The 17,901-nt window shown below is 42.0% G+C and overlaps 1 protein-coding gene across 2 annotated transcripts in view; it reads left to right on the top strand.

Annotated features, from left to right (window-relative positions):
• The window catches only part of TENT4B (terminal nucleotidyltransferase 4B), a 49,620-nt gene that overhangs the window by 15,898 nt on the left and 15,821 nt on the right, over positions 1-17,901 (top strand). For both annotated transcript variants that reach the window (XM_060276090.2, XM_060276091.2), the window contains exons 2-3: positions 11,804-11,927; positions 16,265-16,311. In XM_060276090.2, the coding sequence (XP_060132073.1) occupies positions 11,804-11,927; positions 16,265-16,311 (171 nt within the window). The remainder of the gene's footprint in view (positions 1-11,803; positions 11,928-16,264; positions 16,312-17,901) is intronic.

Here is a 17,901-nt window from a genome sequence, read left to right on the forward strand (position 1 = left end):
CATCAGCCAGTATGGCTAGTGGTCAGGGACAATGAAAGTAGGAACCCAACTCCATCTGGAGGGCCTCATGTTCCCCACTCCTGCTTTAAAGTTTCAAAATACCACTTTAAATTCAGCCCAGAAGCTAGAGAAGCTGATAAAACACTGGCATAATATAATTGAAATTATTAAATGATTAAAGTTGTTTTGAACCACATAATCTCCTTGTGCTTCTAGTGACAATGTTTGATTCCCAAACACACCAGAACTGCAAAACGCTCTGCTCCTTTGTGGGGAGTGCAGCCCCTTTCAGAACAGTTTGAACACCAACCACCAAGAAAAACCCACCAGCAATACCTCCTTGTCCAAACTGAGTATCAGTTTAACCCCTCTCTGGTCCTTTACTGTACCTTAGCACTGCTTCTAGAAGTGATAAGGCAGTGTATGTTCCGTGAATAAGTGTTCACCAAGATTTCTACCCTGACCCATACAAAGTTCTGCAGTTGCATATGACAACTCACTCCTTGGCTAAAAGCTATTCCAGACAAAATTTCTTGGCAGGCAGTATGTAGCATGTTGATAATACATTGTTTAGAAGGTTTCAGCAGTGCTTTGTCTCACTCATTTTTGATGATTTTTCTGAAAATGGAACATCTCTCTTAATCCTTCTCCTTTCCCAAGGAACTTGGCATAGTAAGAATGAAAAACTCGGCTGGCTTATCCCACTGGGCAACACACTGAGCTATGTAACCTTCCAGTTCTTACATTCCCAGGGATGAAATTCCTATATGACCTTGTCAATTCTTTGAAATGAAACTTGATAACAATCTGAGCTTTGGTGTAGTATTAAAAGGCTTTCTAGACTGTTTTAACATCAAATGTCAGTTGATCAAGATCATCCAAACATTTCTTTAAACTCTGCTTTTAATAATACAGTAACACAGTAAAGAAACGTAGTTCAAAATAGCCAAAATAGGTTGAGTCTGTCGACACAACCAAATGTCATTGCTTAAAAGGACAAAATTGAGGTGCAAATCATGATTTTTGGCTTCTTTTGGCCATACACTTACATTGATATGCAACTAGGGATACTGTACAGGTAATTGCAAATGTGGTCATACTCTCTCTCTCTCTCTCTCTCTCTCTCTCTCTCTCTCTCTCTCTCTCTCTCTCTCTCAGCTCAGTATTAGTACAGGGGAATCCCTGCTTCCACAGGGGTTCCTGGCTGCCACACGTGCCAGTGGGATGGGTGCAAATCCCGTCCATCCGACTCTGCTGCGTTCTGCTCCCACCCTGCTCCCTTTGAGTGCTGAACACAGCATGTGTGTCAGCAGTCATGCACATGCTGATTGCACACACAGGTGGGAAGGTGCGTGTATTACTTTAGGAGGCACTGCAAGAAATATTTTCAATCCTATTATACCAGCATCCAATGTATATGTGACAAGCTTACTACACAGAGATGATGAAATTCATAAGCTTCAGTGCCTGGGTTTTTTCCAGATCTGTTGTTACAATACCAGTACTATTTATTTCTGGTGTTAAAATTGAGCATTGGTTGATCATATTTATACTTTTGACAGGAGTCTGTACTGCTGGGCTAATAACCGTTAATTATACAAGGTCAGATTTTTTAAAATAAAAAAAGTATTATTGAAGTTGCATGTAAAAAAGATGCATGTAAAGATATGACTATTTACTCAGTATAGAATTTATGGGGATATGTGCTTTTCAAGTGGTGGCATTTATTTAAAGTAAGCCTTTCCCTGGAGGCTAGCTTTAATGAAGAAAAGATAATTCAAATGGAAATATTTTGTGAGGTAAGATGATGAAGGTTAGAGTGTCGGACTAGGATCTGGGAAACCAGGGTTCAAATCTCCACTCAGCCAGGAAGCTCCCTGGGTGACCTTGAGCCAGTCATTGCCTCCCAGCCTAACTTCCCTCACTAGGTTGTTGTGGAGATTAAATGAGGACAGGGAGAACCACGTACGCCACCTTGAAGTCATTGAAGGAAAAGGTGGGATACAAATGCAATGAATGAATGAACAACATGATAAGAAAAACTATGCAAATACAGTCATACTTCATGTTACGTCCGCTTCAGGTTGTGTGTTTTCGTGTTGTGTCCTGCGGCAACCCAGAAGTGCCGGAATGGGTTACTTCCGGGTTTCACCGTGTGCGCATGTGCAGATCACGCCGTGCATCTGCGCAGATGCAGTGCTTCGAGTTGCGGGATTTTCACGTTACGGACGGGTCTCCGGAACGGATCCTGTCCATAACACGAGGTTGCACTGTAGCTTACATAGCAACTGTTGAAAATTATGCTTTTTTGCTTAAGTGATATAAGAATTAATGCTGTAAATACTGTATTGGAATTGTCCTTCAGATCACTGATATGTCAGTTTCTCCATTGGTGAAAGTACCGTAATATTTAAAGAGCTGACTCTTGTCTGCTGAGACAAAAAAACCATTGACCCTTCCCTAGCTAAACTTAGTTGTGACTAAGGCCCAAACCAAATGTAATGGGCTAACCATGTTTGCATTCATGTATGTGCCCTAGTCACACTTAAAGCAAACGTGTGTGTCTTTTCACCCCTTTCTTTATTATTTTTGCATGAAATACAATGTGTGTGCATGGGGAGCAAAATCACACACACCACCTGCCCTCATCTATTCAAGCAGCATTTTCACCAGCCTGACTTACTTTTCTTTATTATGCGATGGGTTGAGAGAAAAGCACTTGAAGCATCAGAGCAAAGTGAAATATGGTGGACTAAGCACATGGGACTAAGCTTCATTTGCCTCTTAGTTCCATTTCATGTGGGCAAGGCACCCCACTTCATATGTAAATAAAATTATTTGTCTCATGGCATGCAATTCAGCCCCAAGTTCCATTGAAACCATTGAAAGTTAGCTGCCACTATCCTATTATTTTTTGTAGGACTTTTCATTGGATTTGGGCTTTTAAGTTCAAGGTGTGTTAAAATGTGCTCCTGAGTTTGAAATGCGTAATACAAAAATAGAGTACATAGCAAATTCTCAAGATGAGCTGTGAGTCTGGCTTCCTCCCAAACAGACCATGAATACTGACAAATTGACTGCTGGCATAGCTGTCAGTCTTGACTCTTACATGCTTTGAGTAAGCTATCTATTATTATTATTATTTAAGTGTAAAACTGCTTCAGGCACTGGTGGGGAAGGGGGGCAGAGTTTCTTGGTTTCACTATAGGGATCAGGCAGTTGATGCAGTTTTTAGCCAATTGCTGTGTTAGCCAATTGCGGTTTTTTTTAAAGAGCCTGACCCCAGGAACCGATAGGTGTGTTTGTATTAAACAAAAGCATTTTCCCCCCTAAAAATATCACACAGGTCTTTTCACTAAAAGTAAGAGATGCTTCTTTGTGAACCACAAATCTCATGGCCTTCAGTGAGTCTTTCATGTAATGATAATAACTAGCTAAAGGCTTTGTAAGAAACTCTTACAAATTGCTCCAGAATTCATTTATATTTAGTATTCTTTAAACCCAGCCTTGTCTTCAAAATGACTTGCAGGCCGCTTACTTTTCTACAGCTGTCTTTTTTTGCGTTTGGAATAATACATTTATTGTGCAAACTGCACTAAAGACAGCTTGGGGAACCTTTTATGAAGTTGAAATAAATAAATAAATAAATAATTCTAACATCTTGGAATTATATTATTCATGTAGGTGTCTTTCTTTTTTAAAAAGGGAAACATTACATTATAATGAATTATTAGTGAAGTAGCAGAAATAGTTGGGATTGGTGCAAATGACCCTACAAGCAGGTCTCTGCAGCTGCTGGCTGAGCTGGGAGCTCTCAACATCCCCTTGTTGGTTGAAGCTGCTGTGCAGCCATTATAATTGCTTTATTACTTATTGAATTTGTATACCGCCCTACGGTAGTATACGAATAGCCTAGTGGCCTCCTGTCTTCTTGCTTTTCTGTTGCAGGAAAAGCAACCAGAGACCTTGCTGATTTGGCTACTGTGCAGCTGAAGAAGCTTCCTGCCTCCCTTTCTTGAGGAAAAAGAGGCATAGCAGTTGCTACCTTAGCCATTCAACCATGCAATGGTTCAACTAAATGCTGCCCTTTCTTGCTGGCTGATTGGGGAGAGGGCTTGCCTGTTTGGTCCTACATTGCCCATGCACTCTGGGTGCCTCACCAATGCACCATCCAAAAAGACCCCGGCCTTCTTCCCAAGCTTGGAGCTTGAGAGGGGGCTGGATATCTCCATGCACCTGTTGGGGCAGAAATTAGCAGCTCTACAGTTCAGGAGAAAAGCTGGGGGCTCACCATTCTTGCCGGACGTTTACAGCACACTTACCATGGTGAGTGAAGATGTGGAAGCTCGATTGCTATGTTGTCCTTATCAAAAAGGCTCAGTCCTTCTGATGAATTTTAAATTTGTTGAAATTAATCTAGAGAATTAAGACAACATGCCACTCTTCTGTTTTCTCTACGAGTCCAGTCCATGCAATACTGGCGGCACTGTTCTTGTTGAATGGGTGCCTCTGTGGCAGACATCTCTGATCAGGAAAAGGAACACAAGTAGCCATCAGTGTCAGAGATTGTTGCCTAGGACAAGCACTGTTGTCTCCATAGCCCAACTACCTTTCATACTGAGATATATCGCTGGTGTTTCAAAAACAACAGCAGCAAAGGAAAGAACTGTTTGGTGAATTGTCCATATTTACATAAACCTTAGTTAACATTGTTCAGTTATAATATTGCATTATTTACATTTAGAAAATACATTGTTTCACAATAAAGGTTCACTAGTTTGTGTCTGTATCTAGGAGATGTAGCAGATCTGCTGATAATGTATATTTTTTGTTCTAGTAAGAGGTAATGCTTTCAAAATACTTGATCAACATGTTATGATGTTTATCTCTGGTAAGACTGAGGGAGGGTTTTGTTTTTGTTTTTTAAGAAACATTTTGATGTTCTGATTGAGGAAATAGAACACCCTAATCCTCAAGATTAGTCCTAGCCAGCATGACCAGTAGTCAGGAGTGATGGGCAATGTAAACTTTGAGGCAGCCCAGCAGCCCCTCTGAGAGCACCTGCCTGGGTAGGTGGTGCCTGCAACAAAAGTGAGGTGGAGGCTGAATCCAGCAACTTGTTTGTAATTGATGAAGCTCATAATCATGGGTTATACAGCACTGCCTTTGCGGGTGGTGTGCAGCAACATCTGGAGAACCACAGGTTCCCCACCCCTGCCATAATCCAGCCAAGTTTGACATGTTTGGAGGAATGTATACCATGCTAAATGGCTGTCAGTTTATTGTATTTTATGCTGTCTTTTTTAAACACACATGTCCCCATTATGAGCCGTGCTAGAATTAGTATTTCTGTGTTCAACTTTGGATATAAAGATGTACTTTGGAAGCTATAAGTGGCATCCAGTGCTAGTCCTACTCAGAGTAGACCAATTGAAACGAACAGTCAGGGGTAATAGACTCTGCATTTTTGAGAAGCTGACTTTCAGTCAGTAAACTTGCTGCCAGAGCAATCTCCATACTCCATGTCTATTGTGGAATAAATCATTTAAAGATAGGAACCTATCTGCCTGAATTAGGAGAGAAGCAAAATCACAAGATGTGGCTTTCTACCCTAACATGTATTCTTGGGTTGAAATAAGTTTAATGAGTAGCAACTTGAACTTTAATCAGTTGGGGAGAAACTGAATGATGAAAGACTAATAATCTTACTGCTGTTGTGTATTGACATGTTTGAAAATCATATGTTTCTGGCTATTTCAGATTAACTATTAGTGCTGCTATGCAGGGTTCTGAAAGGTTTTTGTTTGTTTGTTTTTTGTCCAAATACAGTTTGTGTTCATAGGTAGTAAAAAACCTAAAAACTTAAGATTTTAAAAAAATCAGATTCATAGGTGTCACCATCATATTTTTAGGCACCTGCAAAATATTTAGTCCACACCTTAAGATGTTTGACTAAAGCCTACAAATTATAGAGGAGACAATTTCCTATTTGTCCCCAACCCAGTAGTTATAGCAAAAGCTATAAATGCATTTGAAAAATACACATCCAGGCATTTTGGCCAGTTGTGAATCCTGTGTATTTGCCAAAATTTCCTTTGTTACCGGTAGTATGTTAGTATTAATTTTCAATGCCAACCTTGTGTGTGTCTGGGTGTGATGAATCTTTATAGCTGAGCAGAGTGTGACTCTCAGACATTTTGTATGTTCCTCAGGGTACTGGAATTCAGAGAAAAAATTACTGATTTTTGGCAGATACTCTAGAAAATGCTAGTTACTTCTGACCAGCACTGTTTAGCAAGGTTTCCTGAATTAAGAGTTGTACTTATTATACTTGAAAGAACTGTTTAAATCAGTGGCTGCTAGTTTTGTACTCGGAAGTATTGAGTAGAAGTTGAAAAGAGGAGGAGAAAAAAACTTGATTGAAACTGCTAATTGGATCTCCATTCCTCCGTGTATCAATCCAAGTACCATATATTCCGGCGTATAAGATGACCCCCAACTTTTCCAGTTAAAATATAGAGTTTGGGATATACTCTCCATATAAGAAATACGACCCAGCGTATAAGATAACCCCCGACTTTTGAGAAGATTTTCCTGGGTTAAAAAATAGTCTTATACACAGGAATATACAGGAATATATTCATGACTGAACTAGGATATAGTTGATTGTCCTACACACTGTGGGTTCTGAATGTTGAAGGATGGCAGAAAACCCAACTGATTTGTCATAGATGGTCACTTTAGGGCTTCCTTGGAGAGAGGAAGACTTACTCTAGTGTTGGGAACACACTTCTACACTCTTCTGCTGTTGCTAGTAGAAATAGGTTTTGACCCCTTGTGGTTGGTTTTCACCATAAAGGCTTGCTGAAATCCATAATAACTCTTGTTTGGAATATGTGATTGCATTTGATGCCCTACACTACAGTATTGTGTTTTGAAACATGGAGATGATTGAACTACTTTAACTTAGAAAAGCCAGTTAATTATCTAACCAGCTTTCCTGAGTTTAAAAAAGTAGTTAAATCCAGGTTGTCTACCCCAGACTAGAGCAATGAAATTTACAGTTTGTGGAACTTTACATGCATATTACAGCAGTTCTTAAAGAGGTAATCTTTGTAAGTATCTGATCTCAAGTTGGAGTTGGAGTTGGAGTCTAGAGCATCTGCAAGGTGCTGGGCTGCCTACCCCTGCTCTAATCTGTGCATGGCTGTTGCTATTTGGAAATTTAGAAAACTTGTTCATTGGATTAGTGTTACGTGTGAAGAAGTTACAAATAAAACTACAGTATCATGGTAAAATAGGCCTAAGTCAATTGAATTTTATTTATGTTCAGTTACATTATTTAGTTACTAGCTGGCCCTGCCACACTTTGCTGTGGGTTATTTGTGTGATTTCCCCTACCCTGTGCCGATCCATGACGTATTCCTGTGATTCCCCCCTCATCCCCCTCCCTCATCCCTGTGAATCCCCCAACTCTGTCCTGATCCATGACCTATTATGCCCCCTCTTCCCCCCACCCCCGGCTTATCCCTGTGACCTGTTCATTTTGCACACAATCACTTTAAAAAAAACACCCCATGCTGTTGTCTTTCTTCAGTGCATCGGTTCAATCCCCTTGCTTAGATTCCCTCTACCAAAGTTTGTGGGGCTGGTGTAGCTTAGAGGAGTAATGGCCATTGTGGTTATAGCATGGGGGGTTGACGTCATGATTCACCCTGCCCTGTGGGGACGGGGTTTGTGGATGTGGTTTATATTTCACAGGTAGGGAGGGGGTGTGCTTTGGGAGGAATTCCACTTGAGGGCGCTGTTTTACTTTGTGGAAAAGCAGGTTTTTACCTGCACAGGTGTGAGATTTGAGGTTTTTCCCCCCTGCAAACACTCGGGGAGTGGCATGGATCATTGTGTCCAAATTTCAGGACGATCGGTCAAGCGGTTACGGAGAAAGGTGTCTTCCGCACTTTCACCATTTTTACATTTTTATATACTGTATATAGATATGTGTTTCCTCTCTTTTTTGTGAGTAGATCTTTGCAGCTTCACAACTTACCTGTGAAAGTAGATGGGCCTGAGAGAGAGCAACTTGGTCACCTTTTAAAATTATCCCTCTGCTAGAATTAGACCTGAAATGAATGTCTAATAAGAGGCTTTTGGGGGTGGAGGTAGGATTTTCTTTGGCATGGGGGGTCACAGCTGAAGGGGGAAATGGTTAGCCCTCACATTCCCAGCTGTGACCCCCCCCAATTCCCCCATGCAATATAGGGTGGAGGAGTAGGGTGAAGTGGGGAGCCCTGGGCACATGCTTAGTGCAGATGCTTACTTGGCAACTCATAAACTTGACAATGAGTACTTTGCAGCACCGTTAATAAAACAATTGCTCAAGTAAACTGTAAACGGTTTGGTGGTGTTTTTGTGTGTGGCTTAGTTCCATATCTTGATATTCCCATTGTTTGTGTATCATGGTGACTTACTTGTAACATTTTCAAAAAATAGAATACTTTTCTTATAAGCTTCTCTTTTTATTTGCATTTTTTCTTGATTCTGAAACTTTTGGAAAGCTTTGTATGTTTTCACTTATGGTGAACTGGACCACATAGTGAAAAGGAAGAAAATTGGTTTTCTGAACAATGTGATATGTAACCTGTGTGCTTTTTTAAATTAACTTGGGGAAAGAACTTCTAGAAGCACATTGTAGACATTCCATAAATATAGTCCGTTAACTCAAGAGAACTCTGCTTTTTCATCGAAAGGGAGAACTGTGGGTTCTTGTGGAGTAGACAAAAAACAACCAACACTAACTTGGCCAGAATTTTTTGCATTCTGTATCCTGTGGCCACAGCATCTCTGGATGCATGTGTGTGGCTAACCATTTATATTTATCCCAGAGCCTGATGTGGGTGACTTCCATGCTCTTGACGCTCAACTTCTCAGTAATTTCTAATGCTGATAATCGGGTATAGACTATTTCCCCCCCCCCTCAAAACCTACTTTCGATAATCGGGTATAGACTAAAACAGGGGGGACGGACCTGTTACCCTCCAAATGTTGGACTCTAGCTCCCATTAGCCCCAGCTAGTATAGCCAATGGTCAGGTAGGATGGAGCTGTATGGTCCAGCAAACATTTTGAGGGCAACTGATGTTACACTGGCACAAAATTTAGAGTAGGTGCCATTCCCTCTCCTTCAATCCTTTCTTCACACCCTTCCCAGGGAAGTGTTCCTGCAGACATTCAATAGGCATAAAAGCTGACATATCTTTATTTAACTTCTTTCCAAACTGCAGTTTGTATAATTACCTGGAACATAGCCAAGCTTTGAATTACAGTAATGCTCAGAAAAGTGATATTTAAAAAAATGGCTATTCACCTGTTGTTGATAGCAGAGCATTCCTCATAGGGATGACACTTCTTACTGGAAGAATCAGGCAGGGTCCTCAAAAGCCATTTGCCTAAAAAATGGCTGCCTTGGTCTGAACAGTCATAAAGGTTGGATAGTTGGTTAGGGGTTGCCCGTATACTCTGAAACTCTCTGCCCACTGATATCTGGGGTGACGCCTTTGCTGTATTGTTTTTTGGCATGTGCTAAAAGCTTTAACTTTTTTTGGAGGGGGGGTAGTAGATCAGCTTGTTTTTACCATTTTTATTTGTATTTTTAATGGGTGGTATATTTTATGTAAACTGCTTAGATGTTTTGACGATTGACTGGCACATAAATCTGGTTAAATTAAAAAACAGAAGGAAGTCCTGTTGAAATCTGTGGGACCAAAGACACAACTACATTTACCCAGCAAAGATAGGTTTCCAGGTGTGAATGTCTGGATGAGGGACAGTTGTGGGTTACCTGTTAACCCCAGGATTGCCTCCTCTCAACCCACACCTCCTGCATGGCCTGCTTTTTATCTCAGAGCTTGAAAAAAATAAGATGAACATTATGCAGTGTAAGGAGTGCAGAGATGAATCTTGGGGTGACAAATGTATTAAAAGAGCCCCTCCTGCCTGCTAGTATCCTGCCTGCTAGTTTTTCTCTGCAAATGCTTCGCCTCAGCATAGCATTTTGAGGCAAACACTAGTTTAGACATTTCCTTTTCACTTTATAAAGTCGCTCAGATTCGGGAAGAGGTAGACTCCACTGTGGGAGCAGGGCCAGAAGAGGGAGTGCTAGAGTCCTGTCTAGTCAAGTTGTGTGGGATCAATTTCAATCTGTTACCTCCGAGGATGTGGACTGGCTGCTTGGACGAGTGAAACCAACCACCTGTCTCCTTGATCCTTGCCCATCCTGGCTTATAAAAGCTAGCCGGGAAGGGCTGGGCGATGGGCTTTGCGGGGTGGTGAATGCTTCTCTCTGTGAGGGAGCCTCCCCACACCCGCTGAAAGAGGCGGTTATTAAACCGCTTCTTTAAAAACCATCTTTAGATGCGGCCAATATGGCCAACTATCGCCCAGTCTCAAATCTTCCATTCTTGGGCAAGGTGATTGAGCCAGTGGTTGCTGAACAACTCCAAGCACGCCTGGAAAAAACGGGCCATTTGGATCCCTTCCAGTCGGGATTCAGGCCTCATCATGGGACTGAAACTGCCTTGGTCGCTCTGGTCGATGATCTCCGGCGGGCTAGGGACAAAGGTGAGAGCTGTTTCCTAGTTCTGGATCTCTCAGCGGCTTTTGACACTATCAACCATAACATCCTTCTGGACCATCTAGAGGGGTTGGGAGCTGGGGGCACTGTCATACAGTGGTTCCGCTCCTTCCTCCTGGGCCGTGTTCAGAAAGTGGTGGTGGGGGATGAGTGTTCAGACCCCTGGGCTCTCACTTGTGGGGTGCCTCAGGGTTCTGTCCTCTCCCCCATGCTTTTTAACATCTATATGCAGCCGCTGGGAGAGATCATCGGGGGGGTTGGGCTGGGTGTTCATCAGTATGTGATGTTCATCTACCTCTCTTTCAAATCAGAACCAGTGAAGGCGGTGAAGGTCCTGTGTGAGTGTCTGGAGGCGGTTGGAGGTTGGATGGCAGCTAACAGATTGAGGTTGAATCCTGACAAGACAGAAGTACTGTTTGTGGGGGACAGGAGGTGGGCAGGTGTGGAGGACTCCCTGGTCCTGAATGGGGTAACTGTGCCCCTGAAGGACCAGGTGCGCAGCCTGGGAGTCATTTTGGACTCACAGCTGTCCATGGAGGCGCAGGTTAATTCTGTATCCAGGGCAGCTGTTTATCAGCTCCATCTGGTACGCAGGCTGAGACCTTACCTGTCTGCGGACTGTCTCGCCAGAGTGGTGCATGCTCTGGTTATCTCTCGCTTGGACTACTGCAATGTGCTCTATGTGGGGCTACCTTTGAAGGTGACCATGAAACTACAATTAATCCAGAATGCGGCAGCTAGACTGGTGACTGGGAGCAGCCGCCGAGACCACATAACACCGGTCTTGAAAGACCTACATTGTCTCCCAGTACATTTCCGAGCACAATTCAAAGTGTTGGTGCTGACCTTTAAAGCCCTAAACGGCTTCGGTGCAGTATACCTGAAGGAGCGTCTCCACCTCCATCGTTCTGCCCGGACACTGAGGTCCAGTGCGAGTTGTAGGTCTGCTCTTATAAGTGTTTTTAAATTGGTTGAGACTGTTAACCTTACCAGACTTGGGCTATAATCCAAAGCACATGTAATGTGGGTGCAAGTCCCATTGAACACAGTTGGACGTACTTTCAAGTACTGTATCTATGTACAGGATTGGTGTTAAAGATTATGACTGAGACACTGTTCTTATTTTAGTCATATTGCTGTGTAATTTGTCTAACTCAGCTCTCTTCTTTTTCAGTCTTCATGAAGAAATCATTGATTTCTACAAGTACATGTCGCCCAGACCTGAAGAAGAAAGAATGCGAATGGAGGTGGTGAATAGGATAGAAAACGTTATAAAGGGTCTATGGCCCAATGCTGATGTAAGGTTAACAAAATTCTATTGTACTTTACTGTTTTGAATATTTCTATTTCTGCTTGGTGATTGGTATGCCCCCCCCCAATAAAAATCCACAATTCCACAACTAGAAAATGTAAGCCTTAGAATGAAAAAATATGTAAATGAGGCAAATATGAACAATTTCAACCTCAGTTGATATTAAGGACATGATTTGTTGTACACTTATTCTCAGACTCAGTGTGTTAGGAGCATATTAGAAGAAATTCCCGTACTGATTGGAATATCACTGGAGATTGGAAGCTCCAGCAGCCAAAGTTTAGCAGCAAGACTGATGCTTCTTTGTGTGCTAGGGGTTGTTTTTTGTGTGCTAACGGTTGTGGGTCCGCAAATCGCCCCTTACATTCCATTTCACCACTTGCCTGCAGCAGTTGCCTTCAACTGCGTAGAAGAAAAGGGGGATAAAGGTAAAGGGAAGAGAGATAGATATCCCCCAAAATAATTATAAAACAGACAAGCTGCTGAATTTTGGCTATGATGAGCTTTGGATTTTATTCTGTTGCTGCAAAAATTCTGTGACTTAAGTGATTTGCAAAAGAGTAACATATTAGGACATATTAAACTTGGGGGGACTGTTTAATATGTCCTTTACATAAGGTAGTGAAAACATGCTCTGAAAGCTGGTTGAGAAATTCATTTAGTTGCTTACTGGCTTAACAGACAAGCCATCTTCGCTGGCAGGAAGAACACCTGTAGAAAACCTGCCTGCCCCTTCTCTCTACTCATTCCTAAATCCATACTTTTCCTGTTAACTTGATCCAGTCATACTTGCCGTCCAAAAACACTGCAGTCTTATATTCCATAGAAATATTTCCTGTGGCTGCACACTTCATAGAAAGCTCTTGAACTCTGCCTCCTTTTTAGGGAGGATTTCTTTCTTTCTTTCTCTCTTTCTTTCTTTCTTTCTTTCTTTGCATATACTTGGTGTGTTTAAGAAAAAAGATAAAACAGGATCGATGGCATTAAGCAAGCATTTATTAAAACTATGCCTTTATTTATAGAAGCCAGCAATTGTGTCATTTGCTCTATTGCTCCAGGGAATGTGCTTAGACGGAAACATTCCTAGTAAGTGAGAACTGTTCTTGGCATCAGCCAGGCTCCACCATAAGAGTGGCTGAGAGAGGCTTTAATTATCCTAGGGTTGGGACGACAGCACAACTGACATGAAGAGGAAACATGTTAGATTGGTTTTGAAAAAGAAAGTAAACCTTGTTAAAAGGAACAAACAGTACATCATCACATTTTAAAACTCTAAAGTGTCCTTAGCATGACGCCATGCAGTTTCCTGCATAGGAATCCTGGCGCATGCTTACAAACACCATTATTAAATGTGGGGTGGCTAGGAGGGTGTGCACATGCCAAGAATCTTTCGGCACCTATCGCAGTGACTCTCCCGTGTCCACCAAGGAGCCTTGGATCAGGAGTGCAGCTAGAGTTATGCCTGGATTTGCATCACAGAGTCCTCATAACTTAAAGGGCTTTCTAATGTCTGCACACTAATATTTACACTAGGTCCAGGATCAGTCTTATCACTGATGGTTTCTATATAGCTGGTTCCATTGAAAGAGAGTTTCAATTATATCCTCGCCTAGGGCCCTCAAAGCTGAGCACAAGATAAAACCTTGTGTTGTTTTGACCACATTGACTTCACATTTTGTATTGCATAATTACAATAAGAGTGTGTGAAAGCTTCAGTACAGGAAAACCTGCTGGAGGAAAGTGTTTGGCCTCTGAAAACTGACCGGAGGAGCGATAGCTCAGTGCTTCAGGTCATGTTTTGCATGGAGGAGGCCTGTGGTTCAATCCTCGATGCCTCCAGTAGCAAGAATCTGGTAGAAGGTCAAAGATTTCTCATTGCCTAAAATCCCAAGAGAGCCACGGCCAGTCAGAATAGACAATCTTGGGCTAGATGGACAAATATTCTGGCCTAGTAAAAGGCAGCTTTCCTATGTCTCTAAAGATGTTGGCTTGCAGGGCAAAGGGAGAGCTACCTGGGGGAGTTGTGCAAGATGTATGGATCCTGCCCTGCTTTGTCTGTTTCAGTAAAAGGAAGCTTCATAACTTGATTTGGCAAATACTTCTTAAAAACAATTTGGCAAATCCTTCTTAAAAACAAAGGTTGAATATGCTTTACAAATCTTGCAGGAAAGGGGTGGGACATACAACTGGCTATTTGGATCCCGAAAACCACTGGGTTCAAAATAATCCTGAAGGTCACTTCAGGTTCTACAGAAAAACTTGTGTGCTGCTGCAGCCTTGCCCAAAGAGCACATCTTGTCGATCTAAATTGTAGTTTGTAGAACCTGCAGTTACTGTGATTTGTGCTGGAGCTGTTTTCATAGTGTGTGTGTGTGTGTGTGTAGTGACAGTGTTTTCTCTGTTCTGGACAGCTCAGCATGATGATGACACAAAATGTCTAGTTAGCCAATCTGTTTGAAGAGAGCTGCTAAATTATGGCACGTGAAGGATATAATTGAAATCCAGAATTTTCTTACAAATAGATGGCAGGTACATTGTAGGGGACGCGGGTGGCGCTGTGGGTTAAACCACAGAGCCTAGGGCTTGCCGATCAGAAGGTTGGCGGTTTGAATCCCCGCAACGGGGTGAGCTCCCGTTGCTCGGTCCCAGCTCCTGCCAACCTAGCAGTTCGAAAGCACGACAAAGTGCAAGTAGATAAATAGGTACCGCTACAGCGGGAAGGTAAACGGTGTTTCCGTGTGCTGCTCTGGTTCGCCAGAAGCGGCTTTGTCATGCTGGCCACATGACCTGGAAGCTGTACGCCGGCTCCCTCAGCCAATAACGTGAGATGAGCGCCGCAACCCCAGAGTCTGTCACGACTGGACCTAATGGTCAGGGGTCCCTTTACTTTTACATTGTAGAAGGCTGGCATAACCTGATCAGACTATTTGCCTAGCTCAGTTTTGTCAGTTGTTGGTGGCACCAAGTGCCAGCTCTCTGGCACCTGATTTTTATTTAATTGAACCTGAAACCTCCTTCATGCAAAGCAGATGCTCTCACTGAGCTTTGGCCTCTTCCTATTTGTCCAGTCTGGGGGGTATGGATAAAGCTATACTCAATGTAATTTTACAAGTGTGGTTGAGAGCTGACTTTTTCTTAATCTATGCTATCTAAAGCAGTATCATACCAGTTTAAACCAAATAATCCTGGGAAATGTAGTTTGATAAGGGCACTGAGAAGTGTTAGGAGAAACCTTCACCTTCCAAGAGTCCCAGTTCTCAGAGTGATTTAACAACCAGTGACTCTTCCCAAGGAACTTGAGGGAATTAGCGCGCTAACAGCTCATGGCACCTTCACCCAACCATAGTTCCAAGAATTGTGAGGCAAGCAATGACTGTTTAAAGTGGTATGACGCTGCTTTAAATGTATAGTGCAAATGGGGCCGTAAACAGAAACTAGGTTTTGAGTTGTAAAGGCACCAAGAGGAGCATCTTATTTCCCCTTCCACTTTCAATTATTTTTGTAAGGGTTTGTAAGTTTTAAAAATTGAGTATAGTGTCACTGTTCTCAATCATTACAATTCAAGTGGTATTTGGAATATAACAAAATTGTCCAGTAGCACCTTAGAGACCAACTAAGTTTGTTCTTGGTATAAGCTTTCGTGTGCATGCACACTTCTTCAGATACACAGAAACAGAAAGGATTACGATTTACCACTAAACAGAAAACTATGGAGAGACCTGGTCTTAATAGAGATATTGGATTCCTGACTCATTACATATGCTAATCATCTGCATACTATCCCTTGCTTTTTCCTGTAGGACTAATTGCAGTCGTCAACAGGTTTACCATACCCATTGAGTCAATCACCCATCTCCTACTACCCTCCTGAGAAAAACCCCACCCCACCCTCCCACTATATATAATGGTCTGGTGACTTCTGTTTCAATGTATCTGAAGAAGTGTGTATACACCCGAAAGCTTATACTGTACCAAGAACAAACTTAGTTGGTCTCTAAGGTGCTACTGGACATTTTTTAAATATATTTTTATATATTTTGACTGTGTCAGACCAACCTGGCTACCTACCTGAATCTGGAATATAACAGTTATCTAGTTTTGAAATAATTCTGTTAAAGTGCTTACTTAATAACATTGCTTTTTAGAATTGGCAGTTAGCTGCTATGGTGTTGAATATTCAGAGTTCAAACTCATGCCTTATATTATTCTTCAAGCTTTTCCAAAGTCTGCCAGTTGAGGGCAGGCACGTTCAATGTTAATATTTTCTCCATATGTTTTTGGTGAAGGATTTTAACTTCCTACTTGCATGTTTTTTCTCTCCAGGTACAGATATTTGGAAGTTTTAAGACTGGTTTATATTTACCTACAAGGTTAGTAGTCTTTAATTGCCCGTTATTCTTACACTGAATATCACATTTCCCCCTCCCTGCTTATATTTAACTTGTAAGTCATACTGAAATTGCATAACAGCTGTTTTGATGTTATGGAGATGAAAAGTTATATAATTTCACCGGAAAGCAAATTTGAAGTTCAGGGGAGTCAAAGTCGCTGTCAATATCACTTTCCCTTTACTGACCTGGCTGCTGACAAAAGATAGTCCTGCATGTTTATAAATTATTGTTTCTAATTAGGTATTTCCAACATTTACCAAAGGAAATCTGGCCAATGTGACTTGCAAGTACAGTCAGAATACAATAATAAAACCACAGTAAGATTTATTGAAGCTGGAGCAGACACCCGGTTTACCTTTTGTCTAGTTCCCTCAATCTCCTGTTTGCTTCAGCAGGACATTTTGTGATCCTGTGGAGAGAAGGGACGGTCTACTTGGAGTAGGCATTGGTTGGTATATTTGCATGCCTCCATTACTGTCTCTCACTCCTTTCCACAGGGCAGCTTCTGTCAGACAATGCCCTGAGTAGGCACTTCAGAGACAGCTGCTTGAACTGTCATTTAGTATTTGACCTAGATGATGCTGTGCAATAAAATACCTACCTGCTTACCTACCTGGCCACCTACTGTGTTCTGACACCGGGCTGGTGATGCATTTAGTCTGGAGGATAAACTGATTTATAGATGCTTCTAACCCACATTTCAACTGTAAAACTCCTTGGAGCGGTTTAAAGTTTAAAATCACAATAAAAAAAAATCCAAAAACAAACAATAACAGCGGTGTCAGAAAAGAATCAACACAGGGTAGAAGTAGCAAAATGAAACCATTAAAAGCAATGGATGTGAGTTTAAAGTTCAAGTAGGTAGGATGTACTCAGCCTGGTATTTTAATGGTAACAGTGAAGGCTCCAGGCAAAGCTCCTGTAGAGGGAATTCCATAGATGAGAATCTGCCACAGAAAGGGCCCTTTCCTGCAGTTGATAATTGCTTTATATCTGAAGACAGGGGGATTCAGAGAATGACCCCAGAAGGTTCACTTGGGTAATGGTGGTATTTCAGGTACTTGGTCCCAAATTCTGTAGGATGGCACAGGGGGTGGGTTATCTATGTCGGAGCTATTTGTGTCATGCTGTGCCTTTTCTGTGGTTATGATTTTGTACATTCCCCTGCACACTTAGTTTTATCGCCTCTGTGGCTGTGGTTCAAGGAGTCATAGTGTGTTTCCCGCCCCACCCTATCTTGGATCCTGCAGCTGAGAAACTCTCTGTTCCTACAGATTTCCTCATAACCTATGAGCTGGGAGATATTTGCCTGAGACTTGGGGACTTCAGAGCCATAAGCCACCAAACTGCCAGGGATATGAGTTTGTATATTAGGAGGTGGCCGTTTCTCGAACTCTCACTGGCAAGAAAAGTGCTTTGAGTCACTTCTGTTCACGCAGGAGTGTGAACTTCAGAAATACATGGCATGAACAAGATTTTCGATCCCTGCCCTAGAAAAGCTTTGTGTCAAATTTAATCACAGTTCTGTGATTAAAAAGAAAGGTCTTTCTGAATTTACCTCATAGAGAA

This window comes from Zootoca vivipara, chromosome 6, assembly GCF_965207765.1.
Source record: "Zootoca vivipara chromosome 6, rZooViv2.hap1.1, whole genome shotgun sequence".
Taxonomy (NCBI): Eukaryota; Metazoa; Chordata; class Lepidosauria; order Squamata; family Lacertidae; genus Zootoca; species Zootoca vivipara.